At 49.1% G+C, this 15,648-nt stretch overlaps 1 protein-coding gene across 1 annotated transcript in view; it reads right to left on the reverse strand.

The window, feature by feature from the left end:
- The window catches only part of LOC148431249 (uncharacterized), a 97,038-nt gene extending 81,608 nt beyond the window's left edge, over positions 1 to 15,430 (reverse strand). The window contains exons 1-5 of the mRNA XM_088466164.1: positions 15,334 to 15,430; positions 13,407 to 13,556; positions 6,599 to 6,790; positions 5,552 to 5,630; positions 5,335 to 5,432 (exon numbers count right to left, since the gene is read on the reverse strand). Of these exons, the coding sequence (XP_088322290.1) occupies positions 5,335 to 5,432; positions 5,552 to 5,630; positions 6,599 to 6,790; positions 13,407 to 13,484 (447 nt within the window). The 5' untranslated portion in view covers positions 13,485 to 13,556; positions 15,334 to 15,430. The remainder of the gene's footprint in view (positions 1 to 5,334; positions 5,433 to 5,551; positions 5,631 to 6,598; positions 6,791 to 13,406; positions 13,557 to 15,333) is intronic.
- Positions 15,431 to 15,648: the final 218 nt, after the last annotated feature.

Here is a 15,648-nt window from a genome sequence, read left to right on the forward strand (position 1 = left end):
TACATCCGGATCAGGTTGGTTTTATACCTGGACGTCAGGCATCAGATAACACTAGAAGGGCTATTGATTTGATACACTATTCATAAGAGGAAACTCCCCTCCTTGATTTTAGCTCTAGACGCGGAGAAGGCTTTCGACCGCATTTCTTGGCCCTTTATATTTGCTGTCCTAGACAAAATGGGTTTCTCGGGCAAATTTTTAGATGGTGTCTCGGCGCTCTATCGTTCCCCCACGGCACGGGTCTCGGTTAATGGTGTTTACTCTTCTAGTTTTGGGATCACTAACAGTACTCGGCAGGGTTGCCCCCCTCTCTCCCTTAATATTTGCACTTGTTATGGAACCATTGGCTGCAAGGATCCGTTGTAATAGCTCTATTTCTGGAATATCCACAGGCCCCTCTGAATATAAAATTGCATTATATGCCGATGATGTCTTAGTTTCTCTCACTGACCCAGCCCAATCCCTAAATTCACTTCTAGAGGAAATAAATTTATATTCTCAACACTCGGGTTATAAAATTAATGTTTCCAAGACTGAAGTTCTCGATTTCTATATCCCAGCTACCCTAAAACAAACCCTTGAAGCCATTCTCCCTTGTACCTGGCATAAAAAGAAGATCAAATACATTGGTGTTTTCTTAACCCATCACTATCATCAGCTGTTTCAGGCAAACTTTCCTCACCCGCTAGATAGCATTAAGTCTGATTTGTGTGACTGGTCCAATTATTTTATTTCTTGGATAGGTAGAATACATTCGGTTAAGATGAGCGTTCTCCCCCGACTCTTGTATCTATTTCAGACCCTCCTGATTTATATTCCCCCCTACGTTTTCAAATTCCTTCAGTATCAGACTTCATATTTCATATAGAACCGGAAACGCCCACGGATCAGACTAAAGCTGCTTCAGCGTCCCTCCAGGGGAGGAGGTTGGGTATTCCTGATTTTAAAAAATATTATTATGCTGCGCAGCTCTCTCACTGTGCTCAGTGGTGTAACTTTAATGCGGGGAAGGTCTGGGTTGCTATCGAAGCCGAGGAATTGGGACTGACCACTGTGTCTTCCCTGTTATGGATATCTAGGATTCATCGCCCCCGGATGGTTTCTTCCCACCCTGTAATTTCCCGTTCTTTAGCAATTTGGGACTTGGTTAACAGACGGTTTAAGTTAGCTCCAAGCCCATCCCCTTTGATACCATTACTCCATAATCCAGGCTTACACAAATCATCCTTTACTGCTTGGTCATTGGGTGATATTTACTATTTAAATTACATCACTATAGATAATAATTTTCCACAATTTTCTGAAATTCAAGATACAGTAGCAATTCCATCCAAAGATTTTTTTCGCTTTTTACAAATTAGACACTTCCATTCTAAAATTAGTTCAATTTTGATTAGTAGACCTTTGACCTGTTTTGAGTCTATATGTTGGAGACGTCCTTCCACTAGGGGTCTTATCTCTACTATTTATTCTTTATTGGGGGAGGAGGTCAGTCCTGATCGGGACTCTCATGAATTGGCGTGGGAGCGTGATCTGGGGCACCCTATAGATGCTGAGGATTGGACGGAAATTTGGGACAACGCCGCTGCCAGTTCTATCTGCGTCAAAATTAAAGAAAATATCTATAAATTGCTGTATCGATGGTATTATGTGCCTTCGCGCCTGCAAGTAATGTTTCCCGATGTTTCGGATAGGTGCTGGAGGAACTGTAGTGGCGAGGGCACTTTTTTGCACATTTGGTGGACTTATCCCAAACTCACTAGTATATGGCAGGAGGTTGTTGATCTTCTCTCGTGCCTCTTTGAGACCACTATTCCCTCTGATCCTCAGCATTTTCTTCTCCCCTTATATCTGCCCTCCCTATCACAATATCAGAATAAGTTATTCCGACACATAGTGTCCGCTATGACCTGCCAGATAGCAGCGGATTGGAAAAACCCTGATCCTTCTCCTATGCAGGTAATACTATCACGGGTTTGGAACATCTACAAGATGGAATATATGACTGCTATATTATGTAACTCATCAAAATCTTTTGATAAGGTGTAGGGCCCTTGGTTGACACACCAAAATATTCCAACTCCATTCAATATTTAACCCCTTTTTTTTTTCTCTTTTGCATCTAGATTGAAGGAATGCCTTCCCGTTTAGAGTCCAGCCACCCTTATCTCCTTATATCTACTTTTGTTTTTTTTATAGTTTTTTTCAATTCTTTTTTTTCCTCTTCTTTTTTTTCTCTACTACTTTTTGACGGTTTGCCACACCGTTGCTGTTAGATATTTTTCTTGCATCTATATTTTGTTTTATAATAAAAAAAAAGTAATTACTATATTATTGTTATATATAGTTACAGCTTATATTCCATATGCATATTTTGTGCTGTAATCTATGTTTGAATATTTGTCTGTTCTATTTTATTGTGATTTGCTCAATAAAAACAATACTTAAAAATAATTACCCTTCTGTCCTTACTCCTGTCTGTTACATATACTTTATCCTCTCCATATTATATTCCATGTATGTCACTCCCCCATGTGGTGACTATATAATAATGACCCTTCTGTCCTTACTCCTGTCTGTTATGTATACTTTATCCTCTCCATATTATATTCCATGTATGTCACATTCCTCCATGTGGTGATTATATAATACTTACACTTCTATCCTTACTCCTGTCTGTTGTGTATACTTTATCCTCTCCGTATTATATTCCATGTATGTCACATTCCCCCATGTGGTGACTATATAATAATTACCCTTCTGTCCTTACTCCTTTCTGTTATGTATACTTTATCCTCTATATATTATATTCCCTGTATGTCACATTTCCCCATGTGGTGACTATATAATAATGACCCTTCTGTCCTTACTCCTGTCTGTTATGTATACTTTATCCTCTCCATATTATATTCCATGTATGTCACATTCTCCCATGTGGTGACTATATAATAATGACCCTTCTGTCCTTACTCCTGTCTGTTATGTATACTTTATCCTCTCCGTATTATATTCCATGTATGTCACATTCCTCCATGTGGTGATTATATAATAATTATCCTTCTGTCCTTACTCCTGTCTGTTATGTATACTTTATCCTCTCCATATTATATTCCATGTATGTCACATTCCCCCATGTGGTGACTATATAATAATGACCCTTCTGTCCTTACTCCTGTCTGTTATGTATACTTTATCCTCTATATATTATATTCCATGTATGTCACATTCCCCCATGTGGTGACTATATAATAATTATCCTTCTGTCCTTACTCATGTCTGTTATGTATACTTTATCCTCTCCATATTATATTCCCTGTATGTCACATTCCCCCATGTGGTGACTATATAATAATGACCCTTCTGTCCTTACTCCTGTCTGTTACATATACTTTATCCTCTCCATATTATATTCCATGTATGTCACTCCCCCATGTGGTAACTATATAATAATGACCCTTCTGTCCTTACTCCTGTCTGTTATGTATACTTTATCCTCTCCATATTATATTCCATGTATGTCACATTCCCCCATGTGGTGACTATATAATAATAACCCTTCTGTCCTTACTCCTGTATGTTATGTATACTTTATCCTCTCCTTATTATATTCCATGTATGTCACATTCTCCCATGTGGTGACTATATAATAATGACCCTTCTGTCCTTACTCCTGTCTGTTATGTATACTTTATCCTCTCCATATTATATTCCCTGTATGTCACATTCCCCCATGTGGTGATTATATAATAATTACCCTTCTGTCCTTACTCCTGTCTGTTATGTATACTTTATCCTCTCAATATTATATTCCCTGTATGTCACATTCTCCCATGTGGTGATTGTATAATAATTACCCTTCTGTCCTTACTCCTTTCTGTTATGTATACTTTATCCTCTCTGTATTATATTCCATGTATGTCACATTCCCCCCATGTGGTGACTATATAATAATTACCATTCTGTCCTTACTCCTGTCTGTTATGTATACTTTATCCTCTATATATTATATTCCCTGTATGTCACATTCTCCCATGTGGTGACTATATAATAATGACCCTTCTGTCCTTACTCCTGTCTGTTATGTATACTTTATCCTCTATATATTATATTCCCTGTATGTCACATTTCCCCATGTGGTGACTATATAATAATTACCCTTCTGTCCTTACTCCTTTCTGTTATGTATACTTTATCCTCTCCATATTATGGCCCTCATTCAGAGCCGGACGCTCTGAGCAGAGCGCTCGCTCTGAATGAGGGCCGTCCTCCATAAAAATGGAGCGTCCTCCTGGACGCTCGTATAGCTGTGGGTCACTACCCACAGCACATACGAGCGTGCAGGATGATGGTCGCGATGGTCTTGACCATCGCCAGTGCGAGCAGGAGCCTGTGGTCGGGGTTTTCGACCACAAGCCCTGGAGTGATTTTGGCTCCATCAGAGCCAAAATCACTCCCACTGACATCACTAGTGATGTCAGTGGGGCCGGCTTCTGACGGTAGGCGTTCCCTTGGAAACGCCTCCGTCTGGCAGGCACGCCCACCAAAGGGGGCGTGCTGTCAATCAACATCGACAGCACGCCCCCTTTGATCAGTCACAACGAGCGAAGGAAAGTCCTTCGCTCGTCGCGTCTGGCGCATGCGCACGACGGAGCTCCCTCCGTCGTGCGCATGCGCAGTGCACACCATCGACCCACTTGCGAGCGGACAGCCGCTTGCAAGTGGGTCTGAATGAGGCCCTATATTCCATGTATGTCACATTCCCCCATGTGGTGATTATATAATAACGACCCTTCTGTCCTTACTCCTGTCTGTTATGTAACTGATTCTCCTTCCAGTCTCTCTCCTGTCTCTTCCTTTCCAATCCCCCCTATTCTCTCCCCTAACACTTGTCCTATATGACGTCTCCTCTTCCTCTCTCCCCATTGTAGCTATCATAGTGCATGTAAGCCTACATGCACTACATGTAACAGTGACACCCTCCGTCGCAGCTTCTTAGCCGTCCCTCCTCCTGCATGCTATCAACAATCCACATCCGCACAGATCCGGCTATACATCACTGCAGTAATCTGTCTACGGGACATAAAGACACCGCCCACAGCGCTCCCCAACAACGCACAGAGACGTATCACTGGGTTCTAGGTATTACTAGGAGTAGGACACAGTGCAGATAGCTCACACCACACACTACAGCAGCTATGCAACACGTTACTAATGTCTGATGTCATAGACAGAGATTACACAGTATAATATCATTGTATAATACACACACAGCTTCTGTACACATCATATAAAGTGTCACTGTGGTATATTGTTGAGACCCTAAATCCCATATACCTGATGCTCCTGTGGGGTCCTGTGATTCTCCTCTGTACAATCCTGTGAATAAAGAGGATGGGGACATCTCTCTGGGGTATTTCTGTTACTGGGTCCATCTGTAGGAGACACATAGAGACTGAGTACATTGTATATATGTGATTATCATATGATGTGTGTATATAGGGGGGCCCCATACCTGCTCTCCCCTGTACAATAAATGACAGTCTCCTCTTACCCAGTGATGTGAGGGGCCGGTGATTCTCCATCATCACGTCCTTGTACAGACCCCTGTGTTCCTCTATATACTCCTCCTCCTGCATGGAGACATAGACAGTGACATCCTGACACCTTATTAGAACCTGACACACACAATGATACAGTCATCACCCAGACAAATCCCCTGGTGTTACTGTATAATGTCTCATTCCCAGCAGTCACCTCTCCAGTCATCACCCAGACACATCCCCTGGTTATAATGTCCCATTCCCAGCAGTCACCTCTCCAGTCATCACCCAGACACATCCCCTGGTGTTACTGTATAATGTCCCATTCCCAGCAGTCATCTCTCCAGTCATCACCCAGACACATCCCCTGGTGTTACTGTGTAATGTCCCATTCCCAGCAGTCACCTCTCCAGTCATCACCCTGACACATCCCCTGGTGTTACTGTATAATGTCCCATTCCCAGCAGTCACCTCTCCAGTCATCACCCAGACACATCCCCTGGTGTTACTGTATAATGTCCTATTCCCAGCAGTCACCTCTCCAGTCATCACCCAGACACATCCCCCGGTGTTACTGTAAAATGTCCTATTCCCTGCAGTCACCTCTCCAGTCATCACCCAGACACATTCCCTGGTGTTACTGTATAATGTCCTATTCCCAGCAGTCACCTCTCCAGTCATCACCCAGACACATCCCCTGGTGTTACTGTATAATGTCCTATTCCCAGCAGTCACCTCTCCAGTCATCACCCAGACACATCCCCTGGTGTTACTGTATAATGTCCTATTCCCAGCAGTCACCTCTCCAGTCATCACACAGACACATCCTCTGGTGTTACTGTATAAAGTCCCATTCCCAGCAGTCACCTATCCAGTCATCACCCAGACACATCCCCCGGTGTTACTGTATAATGTCCCATTCCCAGCAGTCACCTCTCCAGTCATCACCCAGACACATCCCCTGGTTATAATGTCCCATTCCCAGCAGTCACCTCTCCGGTCATCACCCAGACACATCCCCTGGTGTTACTGTATAATGTCCCATTCCCTGCAGTCACCTCTCCAGTCAGCAGGTGAATGTTCTTTTTGGTGAATTCCAAGATATTCAGGTCACTGTGTCTCTTACGTAAAAGTGAGTAAGGTGGCGGCACCGTGATGGGGCGCTGGGTCCTCCTTAGTATACCTGACACAAGGGGACGGCTGCTGGGTGTCTCACACTCACCGGATGTCTTCTTCACTACTGAGTAACCCTGTTTATTGGGGAAGACACCAAATAATATGAGATATGGTAAGAACTTACCCTTGTTATCTCTATTTCTACGAAGTCCATAGGGTTCCACAGGATACCTTGGGGTATAGGTGTGACGTCAGTCGCAGGGCACCAAAGAGTTAAGCTTTCAGCCTCCCAGGATGCACTAGGTCCCCCTCCTATACCCCGCCCCCGGGCCAAGGCACCTCAGTTAGTTACCAAGCCATAGGCCGGAGGAGGAGAAGGAAGAGAGAGAACAAAGATCTGGACACATACAAGAATCACATTCTCACCAGAGGGAGACGGAAAACCGGTGACCAGAGCAAAGCCCATCTGCAGCACAGGTGCGACAGGGCGGGAGTCCTGTGGAACCCTATGGACTTCGTAGAAATAGAGATAACAAGGGTAAGTTCTTACCATATCTCATATTTTCTACTTCAGGGTCCATAGGGTATCCACAGGATACCTTGGGGATGTCCCAAAGCAGTATCCTTTAAGGGTGGGGACGCTCCTGTGCAGAAAGGAGAATCCGCCGCCCGAAGGAAGCATCCTGAGAGGCGAAGGTGTCAAACCTGTAATACCTCACGAAGGTATGGACAGAAGACCACGTAGCAGCCTTGCAGATCTGAACTGCCGAGGCACCACGTCGAGCTGCCCACGAAGGACCCACAGACCTAGTGGAATGAGCCTTCAGAGAAGGAGGGACCGGTAGGCCTTCATGAAGATAAGCTTCAGAAATAGCCATACGGATCCAGGCTGCCAAAGTTTGCTTTGAAGCAGGCCAACCCTTTTTACGGAAGCCAAAGAGGACAAACAAAGCGTCCGACTTCCTAAACGAAGAAGTGCGGTCAACATAAGTCCTTAAGGCCCGCACAACATCCAAAGAGGCCTCACCCACGGAAAGACCCGGTGAGTTAAAGGCCGGAACAACTATTTCCTCGTTAATATGAAACTGGGAAACAACTTTGGGAAGAAACTCGGGCCGAGTGCGGAGCACTGCCCTGTTCCCATAAAAAACCAAGAAAGGGGGTCTACAAGAAAGAGCCCCTAACTCAGAAACACGTCTGGCCGAAGCAATGGCCAGAAGGAAAACAGTCTTAGCTGTTAGCCATTTAAGATCCACTGAGCCCAGTGGTTCAAACGGCGGTCCTTGGAGAGCCCTCAGGACCACAGCCAAATCCCAAGGCGCCACAGGTGGAACAAAGGGCGGCTGAATGCGGAGAACACCCTGCATAAAGGTGCGCACATCCGGGATTGTAGCAATCCTACGGTGAAACCAGACAGATAGGGCCGAAACCTGTACCTTCAAAGAAGCAAGGCGAAGCCCATGATCTAGTCCCGCTTGCAGGAAGGCGAGAATCCGAGACAGACGAAACTCCCGCGGTGCATAACCTCTCGGTCGACACCACTGGAAGAACGTATGCCACACGCGATGGTATATCCTCGCGGAAGACGGTTTCCGAGCTCGCAACATGGTACGCACCACAGAGCTGGAAAACCCCCGGGACCTCAGCATGGCCGTCTCAACAGCCACGCCGTCAAAGACAGCCGAGTCAGGTCCGGGTGAAGGCAAGGACCCTGAGACAGAAGGTCCGGTCGTAGCGGCAACCGCAGAGGAATGTCCACGGACAGACCCTGAAGGTCTGAGAACCAGTGCCGTCTGGGCCACGCGGGAGCTATCAACAGGAGCGTCCCTCCTTCCTGTTTGAATTTCCGGATTACCCGTGGAAGAAGGGAGACCGGAGGGAACAGGTATGCGAACCGGAACGTCCACCGGACGGACAGAGCATCCACCAGAGACGCCCCTTCGTCTCTTGTGCGAGACCCGTACACCGGCAACTTGTTGTTGTGCCGGGACGCCATGAGGTCGATTTCTGGAAGACCCCACCTGTCCACCAGTAGTTGAAAAACGTCCGGGTGCAGGGACCATTCCCCCGGATGAACGTCCTGGCGACTTAGAAAGTCCGCCTCCCAATTGAGCACTCCCGGGATGAAGACCGCTGATATGGCCGGAAGATTGCGCTCCGCCCAAACCAGGATCCGAGAGACCTCTACGAGAGCCGCCCGACTGCGAGTTCCTCCTTGCCTGTTTATGTAGGCCACGGTGGTAGCGTTGTCCGACTGGACCTGCACCGGGCGACCCTGGAGAAACCGCTGTGCCTGCTGGAGAGCATTGAAGACCGCACGGAGTTCCAAGATATTTATTGGAAGCTCCGCTTCTGTCGGCGTCCACCTGCCCTGGAACAAGTGTGGACCCGAAACTGCTCCCCAGCCCCGAAGACTGGCGTCCGTTGTCAACAGGACCCAATTTGGAACCCAGAACGGACGTCCCTTGTTGAGGTGGGTCGTCTGTAACCACCACGTAAGGGACAGGCGAACCTCCTGGGTGAGCACAATCGTCTGGGACTTCAGAGACTGAGTCAGCCCGTTCCACTTGGACAGGATCAGGTGCTGCAGAGGTCTGGAGTGAAACTGGGCGTATTCCACCATGTCGAACACCGACACCATGGAGCCCAGTAACCTCATCGCCGAGTGTAAGGACACCCGGCGGCTGTGCAGACAACTGCGCACCCTTGACTGTAAAGCAGAGATCTTGTCCTCCGTCACGAAGATCCTTTGCTGTCCCGAGTCCAATAAGGCTCCAAGATGCAGAATCCTCCGAGACGGGATTAGAGTGGACTTCTGCCAGTTGATTAGCCAGCCGTGCCATTGCAGCAGTGCAATGGTCAGGTCCAAGTGGCGTAACAGGAGCTCTGGAGATCCTGCCACCAATAACAGGTCGTCCAAATACGGCAACATGCGGACTCCCTGCAGCCGCAGAGAAGCCGCCATGACCGCCATTACCTTGGTGAAAACACGTGGTGCTGTTGCCAGGCCAAAAGGTAACGCCCTAAACTGGAAGTGGTCGCTGCTGATTGCGAACCTGAGGAACTGTTGATGGCGCCAAAGAATAGGGACATGCAGGTAAGCGTCCTGTATGTCCAATGACACCAAGTAGTCCCCAGGTTCCAGCGCCAGAATGATGGACCGTAGGGTCTCCATCCGAAACTTCGGGACCCGCAAAGACTTGTTGAGTGCTTTGAGGTTGAGAATCGGACGATATGACCCATTGGGTTTCTGTACCAAAAATAGATTTGAATAGAAACCCTGGCCCCTCTGGGAGAATGGAACCGCCACTTTAACTCCAGCCTGGAGCATAGTGTGCAATACCTTCCGCAGCTCCGTAGCCTTGTTCCGGTCTGATGGGAGACCCGTGGTGAAGAAGCGAGCCGGGGGTCTGTGCCGGAAGGAGAGGGCGTATCCGTGAGAAACCACCTCCAGAACCCAAGTGTCTGTCGTAGTGGTCGACCAACACTGGGCGAACTGTAGCAGGCGGCCTCCCACCCTGGGATCCCCCAAAGGGAGGCCCGGACCGTCAGGCCGCAGGCTTGTCATCTGGCTTGGGGGCCGGACGTCTGGTACTCCATGCCTGCTTCCGGGGCTTGACCGATTTCTTAGGGCCAGCCTGTCGAGGAAACGACTGGTTTGGGCCTGCCCTGGGCCCTAGATGACCGAAAGGACGATGGTCCCGAACCAGAAGGAGCAGCGGCCGACGGGAGACAGGCAGATTTGGCTGCCACCAGCGTTGCCACAATCTTATCCAGATCCGGACCGAAGAGAACTTCTCCGGTAAACGGCAACGCTTCCAGACCTTTCTTGGAATCTGCGTCCGCCTTCCAGGATCGCAGCCACAAGGTGCGACGAGCAGCTACCGCTGCTGAAGAAATTCTAGACACCAGAGTACTAATGTCTAGAGCCGCCTCGTTGATGTAGGTGGCCGAATCACGGAGATTGCCAATCAACTCCGCCTGATCGGCCGGACAGTCGGATTCAAAAGAAGCCTCTAATGAATCCGCCCAGCGCTCCATCGCTCTGGCAACCCAGCAAATGGCCATAGCCGGCCGTGCTGCCCCCCCTGCAAGGGAATAAGCGGACTTCAGGCAGATTTCTACCTTGCGGTCCGTAGCATCCTTAAGGGAGGACATGGATGGCATCGGCAATGTGGCACTACGGACAAGACGGGTCACGTGAGAATCCACCTGTGGAGGGGATTCCCACTTCGCAAAATAATTATCCGTGAACGGATAAGCCACCGCCAGGCGTCTCTGCGGCTGGTATCTTTTGCCAGGTTGTTTCCACGCCTCCTCTAAATGGTCCACCAACTGACCCGAAAGAGGAAAGACTGTGGCATCGCCCTTCACATCTTTGAAAAAGGCATACTTAGATTTAGCCGCTGGGGGAACTTCGTCCTCAATCACCAAGGCTGTGCGGACCGCCCGAATAAGTCCAGGAATATATACTTTGGACTTAGCATCAGCGTCCTTAGTATGGAGAGGTTCCTGATCGTAAGGATCTAGAATCTCCCCATCATCAGACGTCCCTTCGTCATCCTCATAAGGAGCGGACAGAGACGCCACCGGCCTTTTATGAGACCGCATCACAGACTCCCCTTGCAACACATCCGACAAGTGCTGTACAGAACTCGTCAGGGAGTTAACCCACGCTGGCTCCTGAGAACCCGGGAGCGGGGAAATAGGGAGACTGTGGGGTACCACCAATTGTCGTGGGAACCCCTGCATGGGTGACGACACCACAGACTGCTGGGACAAACCCATCGGAGTAAACGCGGGCTGCGGAGCTAACTGGCCCACTAAAGCTGTTAACGCCTGAGCGAAACAAGCCCAGGGCGGCTCCTGTACCGGTGCTGTAACCGTAATAGGCCGCGCCATGGACAAACACTGCCGGCAAAGGCCCTCCGCGCTACCCTCCCCCTCCGCTAACGGTACTTTGCACGTGGTACACTGTAGCCGGAGGGGAAAATCACTTTCAGACATGATGGCACCACGTATGTGACCTCTCTCACCAATTAAGTATTAAATAGGCGAGAGACCACCCTGCAGCACCGCACCGCAAGGGCTTTAGCAGAAAGAACAGGGACAGTAATAAAGCTGACAGTTTAGATGAAGAAAAGATTACAGGCAGCAGCGCTAGCACAGTCACATACAATGCAGAGAAATAACAATTCCTGCACTAACAGCGCTGATCACTCAACTACACAGACACAGGGCCTGGTAGGACACAGCGCTGCATACACAGACCTGAGCCACAGCGGAGGAGAGGTATGCGGGGGGACCCAGACCACGATGCTTCCGTCCAGCGCTTCCAGCAGCGTTCACCATGCGTTCTGGAGAAGATGGCCGCCGAGGAGCAGAGAGGAGGCTGGCCTGGGGGAGGAGCGCTGCCACAGGACCAGTCGGCAGCATGCAGAGAGGGCTGTGTGCAGCGGGGGAGGCGCCGGCTGTGAGACAGGGAATGCGCGCTCCCCTGGCATGCATTTAACCCCTGGGACGCCGCAGCGCTACCGCTCTGCTGCGGTCCGCTGTCCCAGGGGGTAGTGGAAGCGCAGGTTGGTCGCCTGGCTCCACGCTGCAGCCAGTCCCCAGGGAGCCCCCTGCCTGGGGACTTAGGACCATGTGATCAGCGGGGACCCACCGCGGGACCCCGCTGCTTACATCTGTCCCCCTTGAATCCGGCCATGGTCCGGAGCATCTGGGGTCACCGCTAGCTGTGACCCCAGACGCCCACCAGCATCCCCGGATCAGTACCGGCGTTCTGGTACCGGCGGGGTGTAGGGAAGACAGCATGGACGTCAGGACTGACTGTCCATGCTGTACATCCAGTTGTGCAGCCACAGCTGCATGAAGAATAAGCTTCAGGGGCTCTTCTAGCCCCCACTCCAACAGGTGCACCCGACTCCGGCCGGGCACCAAACTAAACTGAGGTGTCTTGGCCCGGGGGCGGGGTATAGGAGGGGGACCTAGTGCATCCTGGGAGGCTGAAAGCTTAACTCTTTGGTGCCCTGCGACTGACGTCACACCTATACCCCAAGGTATCCTGTGGATATCCTATGGACCCTGAAGTAGAAATCACTGCATACAGTCCCAGATCCCCTCACCTCCCCAGTCATATCCCTGTATTATTACTACAGATATCAGTGATGTCACTGTGACACTCCCCTCACCTCCCCAGTCATGTCCCTGTATTATTACTATAGATATAAGTGATGTCACTGTGACACTCCCAGATCCCCTCACCTCCCCAGTCATGTCCCTGTATTATTACTATAGATATAAGTGATGTCACTGTGACACTCCCCTCACCTCCCCAGTCATGTCCCTGTATTATTACTATAGATATAAGTGATGTCACTGTGACACTCCCCTCACCTCCCCAGTCATGTCCCTGTATTATTACTATAGATATAAGTGATGTCACTGTGACACTCCCCTCACCTCCCCAGTCATGTCCCTGTATTATTACTATAGATATAAGTGAAGTCACTGTGACACTCCTAGATCCCCTCTCCTCCCCAGTCATGTCCCTGTATTATTACTATAGATATAAGTGATGTCACTGTGACACTCCCCTCACCTCCCCAGTCATGTCCCTGTATTATTACTATAGATTAAAGTGATGTCACTGTGACACCCCCAGATCCCCTCACCTCCCCAGTCATGTCCCTGTATTATTACTATAGATATAAGTGATGTCACTGTGACACCCCCAGACCGTCTCACCTCCCCAGTCAGCAGGTAGATGATCTCCAGGGTGAGATGTAAGATCCTCTCAGTCCTGTGACTTTCATCCATGTCCATCCTCAGTGAATTAGTGAGAATACAGAATGTGTGACGTGAATTAAATACTTTGGTTCCTCACAGCAGGACTATCTAGGAATAAATATCACAGAGAACACATGTAACACAGTAAGACATGTAACACTGAGTGACCAGTAAGTCTCCCCTTTCCCCCCAGCCATAGAGCCCTGGTCAGTGTCTGTCAGAGGTTCCTGTGACCCAGCCCCATAAGACTCCTCAGAGGCCATCACACAACGCTGTACTGTATAAGGTTACACCAATGCTCCTCTCCTGGCCGGGGGTCTTATTCCTCCCAGACACAGATTTGGTGCAATTTGCTCCACGTGAATCTTTTACAAACACATGAATTAGGGATGTTGGGAATTTTTACTTTTGTTTTAAATTTATTCCAGAATCGGAGAGAATCTGTGACTATACTGAGGTCATACAGGTAACAGGGGTGTGAGGGGAGAGTACACAGGAGAGCAGAAGGGGTGCAGATATGGGGAGAGGGGAAGTAACGTAGGAATACAGAGCACACAACAGGGGGTGTAACGGCTGTACAGAGGTGTCAGTAACACAGGGGAGGGGGAAGGGAACAGAAGAGGTTAATAACACAGGGATAGGACAGCAGGCAGCCCAGGGGACACACAAAGGGTTACACAATACAGAATCCCATCAGTCACTCTGCACAAATGATGAAATGACAAATGACCGCACCTCAGATGTATGTTACATGTGTGACCAGCCTGCCGGCCGTGTGTGTGCAGCGTAGGGTGGGGTGAGACATGTCCTGGGGGATAATCAGTGACACTCTGAGGATCTGGGGACTGTCACAGCCACTGGCTGTCTCTGAGAGTCTCTATTGCTCAGGATAACAAGACGTCCTGACAGACAGTCTCAGCTCAGGGAGTGCAGCCCTTTGTTACATGGCCTGTCTGTGTCCTTCTCACACATCCTTCCCCAGCTCCTGTTATGTATCATCTGGTATATACATACATGTTATACCTATTATGTGTTATTCCTCGACCACTCATTATTACTCTGCAGTTGCTGCTATAACAGGACACTACAGGCTGCTCCCTCTGTATAATAATAACAGAACACTACAGACTGCTCCCCCTGTATAACAGTACTAACAGGAATCCACAAGCTGCTCCCACTGTACAGTATTGCACCACATGCTGCTCTCCCTGTTTTGTAAGACAGTGCACGCTGCTCCCCCTGTATAGGACATCACAGGCCACTCCCTTTATAGTAGGACACCGCAGACCAGTTCCCTATATAGTAGGTCCTGTATAGTAGGACACTGCAGGCCACTCCTTCTGTATGGTAGGACACCACAGGTCACTCCCCCCTGTATAGTAGAACAGCTCAGGCCGCTTCCCTTGTAAAGAAAGACACCGTAGGCTACTCCTCCTGTATAGTAGGACACCACAGACTACCCTTCCTGCATAGTAGGACAAAACAGGCTGCATTTCCTTTATAGTAGGACACTGCAGGCCCCCCTTGTAGAGGACACCACAGGCTACACCCCTGTATAGTAGGACACCACAGGCTGCTCCTCTGTATAGTAGGACACCACAGGCCACTCCACCTGTATAGTAGGACACCACAGGCCACTCCACCTGTATAGTAGGACAACACAGGCTGCTATCCTTGAAAGAAAGACACCATAGGCTACTCGTCCTGTATAGTTGGACACCACAGCCTACCCTTCCTGCATACTAGGATACAACAGACTGCTCCTCCTTTATAGTAGAACGCTGCAGACTGCACCCCCTGTATAGTTGGACACCGCAGGCTGCTCCCCCTGTATAGTACGATACCAAAGGCCACTCCCCCGTATAACAATTACAAATGCGATTACCTGCTGCCTCTTCCTCCTGGGATCATCCGGTAACTGCAGCTATAGAAGACACGCCCCTCTAGATAGCCACGCCCTTTCCTTCTCTTCTCCGTGTTGTTATGGCTTCTATCTGCCCCGCCCCTCCTCTCATGGGGACCGCCCTCCTCTCATTCCCCTCAGTGCGGTGATTGGCAGCAGCGAGTAGCCAATCAGGCGGCACAAAGTAGGAAGGACGTCCTGTAACTAACAGCCACCAGCACCTGCCGCTCACAGCTTCATCACTAGAGTAACAGCTGAATAGTCTCATGGTGTCCTCATGTATGGTGACCGGCGGCC

The sequence above is a fragment of the Taudactylus pleione genome, unplaced genomic scaffold (genome assembly GCF_031769625.1).
Source record: "Taudactylus pleione unplaced genomic scaffold, aTauple2 ptg002591l, whole genome shotgun sequence".
Taxonomy (NCBI): domain Eukaryota; kingdom Metazoa; phylum Chordata; class Amphibia; order Anura; family Myobatrachidae; genus Taudactylus; species Taudactylus pleione.